Source organism: Trichomycterus rosablanca, chromosome 25, assembly GCF_030014385.1.
Source record: "Trichomycterus rosablanca isolate fTriRos1 chromosome 25, fTriRos1.hap1, whole genome shotgun sequence".
NCBI classification, from domain to species: Eukaryota; Metazoa; Chordata; class Actinopteri; order Siluriformes; family Trichomycteridae; genus Trichomycterus; species Trichomycterus rosablanca.
In genome coordinates, this window is record NC_086012.1 from 15,745,732 (window position 1) to 15,749,206 (window position 3,475).

General features: G+C 40.2%; 1 protein-coding gene across 1 annotated transcript; it reads left to right on the forward strand.

The window, feature by feature from the left end:
- Positions 1 to 267: 267 nt before the first annotated feature.
- Positions 268 to 1,233, forward strand: LOC134302237 (zinc finger protein CKR1-like). Its single transcript, XM_062987273.1, has one exon. It carries the CDS (start codon positions 268 to 270, stop codon positions 1,231 to 1,233), a length of 966 nt encoding a protein of 321 aa, XP_062843343.1.
- The last annotated feature ends 2,242 nt before the right edge of the window (positions 1,234 to 3,475 follow it).

Consider the following 3,475-nt stretch of genomic DNA (forward strand, 5'->3'; position numbering starts at 1 on the left):
TATAATGAAATATTTGCAGAAATGTGAGGGGTGTACTCACTTCTGTGATACACTGTATATATATATATATATATATATATATATATATATATATATATATATATATATATATATATATATATATATATATATACATATATACACATATATATATAGATATAATTTGTTCTTTAACAGTCAAACGTTTCTCTTTTAGGATTCACTGCTGACTTAGAAGCTGCTTCTCTGTTGCCCAGTGAGGGCGGCCTTTTCTCTGATGAGTGGAACATGGCAAGTCACGGTGAGGACCAGATCCCACACCATTTTGACCGAAATGCAGAGGAACTGAATTCACACTCTTCATATCTGGACCAGGAAAGTTCTCACTTTATTAACGCTGAGGGAGAAAGCATACAGGGGTCGCACAACGATCAGGAGATCAGGAATCCACAGACCAGGCTGAGCGACTTCCCTGCTGAAAAAAACAACAGACCTGCTGACGTACACGATACAGAAGAGGAGGTGGAAAAAGATCAGCCTTTAGAAGATGGAGAGGAGCTGAGGCACCTCGATTCTGGTTCTGACAGTGTCATGGATGACGGAGAGACTGGGACGCACTCTTTAAACGCAGGAGGGTTTTGTAAAGACTCGGCGGAGTCCGACTGCCCTGAGATCACTGATCACGTCTCTCAGATTCCAGCTCAAAACCAACACCGCTTCGAATCTACCTCAACTGTGTTACACTCATGGGGAAGTGCGGCAAGCTCAGAACCTGAGAGTGAGGGTGTGAGCCAAATTCATGTAAAGAAGGAGGAGGAGGATGTATCCCCCTCGAATAAAGAACACCGCAATCACGAGACCAGTTACATCCTGCCGTCTGATCTAAACCCAGTCTCTCCAATAGATCAGAGTTCAATCGTAGATTCTCTCAGGACTATGGAGACTTCAGATGCGCCCGATTTGTCGTACGATGGGCAGACTGGGAGGCAGCGAGTTCTTAACGGACGTGAAAGACGTTTCCTGTGCGTCCTCTGCGGAAAGAGTTTTGACCGGCTGAGCCACCTGGACCGGCATCAACGCATTCACACTGGAGAGAAACCATACAGCTGCGGGACATGTGGGAGACGATTCACGCAAAAAAGCAGCCTGAAGGGCCACATGAGAACCCACACGGGCGAACAGGGCTTTAGCTGCGCCCTTTGCGGGATGAGTTTCCCAACACGAGCCAGTCAGTACAGACATCAGTGCAATTAGACGAGTAACCGCCGGCATTTCAGCCGAGGTGTGTATGGACTACATGAAGCGTTCGGTCTGGATTTTCCCAGAAAGTAGCATTTTTTTCGAGTTTATTCGTAAAAAACAGCTTATTTATGCTTGTTTTTTATCCCTCTCGTAGGTCTAGGCCTGGGCGATATGGCAAAGTAACATATCATGATCATTTTATTAATTAAATAGAAGCTATGAAGAATTTAGTTTACAAAGTACCAGCAAAAACATGTTAACAATATTTTTTATGGTTTTAATCAGAGATTAACATACTGTAGCTATTAAAATATCGAAACACCTCACTGTCACTGCTGGACTGAGAATAGTCCACCAACCAAAAACATCCAGCCAACAGCGCAACGTGGGCAGCATCCTGTGACCACTGCTGAAGGTTTAGAAGATGACCGACTCAAACAGCAGCGATAGATGAGCGATCGTCTCTGACTTTACATCTACAAGGTGGACCGACTAGGTAGGAGTGTCTAATAGAGTGGACAGTGAGTGGACATGGTATTTAAAAACTCCAGCAGCGCTGCTGTGTCCGATCCACTCATACCAGCACAACACACACTAACACACCACCACCATGTCAGTGTCACTTCAGTGCTGAGAATCATCCACCACCTAAATAATACCTGCTCTGTGATGGTCCTGTGGGGGTCCTGACCATTAAAGAACAGGGTCAAAGCAGGCCAGAAAGGTATATAGAGAAACAGATGGACTACAGTCAGTAATTGTAGAACTATAAAGTGCTTCTATATGGTAAGTGGAGCTGATAACATGGACATTGAGTGTAGAAACAAGGAGGTGGTTTTAATGTAATGGCTGATCAGTGTATATTGGATGATGTTATGGTCATTTTGGGACTTTAATAATGTGTTAACAGTCCAGTTCTTTCAGGATTGCACATCCATACGTGTAATACCGAGACACAAGTTTATTTTATATGAAAGAAATGCCAAAATTCAACAAGTCATTTAAACCTATTAAATGTTTCTTACATTTTTTTTTTACAATATTAACCTTGTACCTTGATATCGCCCAGGCCTATTCCCACCATGCTAGCTGTTTAATTAGGGTTTTTCATATTAATCATGTTTAATCCATTAAACTTACATTTAAGCACTTAATAAGAGGTTTGAGAAGATTAAACATTTTGAAATTGTGAAAAACAAACTAATGTAATTCTGCACAAGAAATGATGAATTCTAATAATTTATTGTGACTGAATACCTGTTACCCCTCACTGTATTCCACATCAGAGGTTTTAAATTTGAGTGTGCCCTACATGATCATTTTATGCCTATTTTTTATACATCAGTGCAGTTTGTGCCTGTGAGACCAACGCTTGATCACTGTTATGACCTGTTGTCGCCCAGCTTTCAACAAAGTGTGGAGTTTTTTTATGTGTAAAATGTGTAATAAGCACTTTTAATTACCCTTTAGTGTTTTTAAAGGCCATTACAGTGGTACATTTAACATTATTAAAAGTTAATTTAACTAAAAGGAATATTATTGGTACTTTAAATGGTCTGATTCCAGCTAACAGTCAGTACATGTTAAACCTTTACATCGTAAAGGACGTTTAGGGTTTACTGTTATAATGAAGAATAAATACAGTCCATGTCACTCTTTCAACAACTTGACTGGTCTGATGACTGCTACCAAAGTTTAAAATTGTATCCCTGAATTGCATTGATGTTTATTTATATAATTTAATAATTTCCTGTTCCAGCCGTTTGCACCAGTCAGTGAAGCGTATCATTTTAGACAAACTCTTTTAAAAAATCTGCCTTAACCCAGCTGTTGCAAAGTCGGCGTGCCCTGACTAGTCCAGGAGTAAATTCTTTTGACTTTTATTCTCTGTATCAACCCTGTACCCTGTGTCAACTCAAACGTCCAGTCATCAGGTACTGTTTAGAGTTGATGTTCTGTTGGTCAGGAAAACAAGGCCAGTATTCTCAGGTTCTCAGTTTTTGGACAGTTGATATGTGTGTTTTTGCTTTTTTTGTTCTTTGTATATCATTTTCATTTCTACCGTACTGTCTTGGTAATATCCAAATGAACAATTTCTCAATGTACACACATAACTATCATGTATCATTTAGATTCGACTGGGCTGCAGGAATCGTGTAGTTGCCTTTTGAGTAAACGTTCTGTCAATTTCACACTCAATAAAAGTCTTCATTTTGGGGCGATTGCTAGTATAGTGAGAGTAAGTACTGTAGAT

Bases quoted from the DNA above. Each gene is read 5' to 3' on its own strand.
- LOC134302237 (XM_062987273.1), top strand. From the start codon at position 268: ATGGCAAGTCACGGTGAGGACCAGATCCCACACCATTTTGACCGAAAT.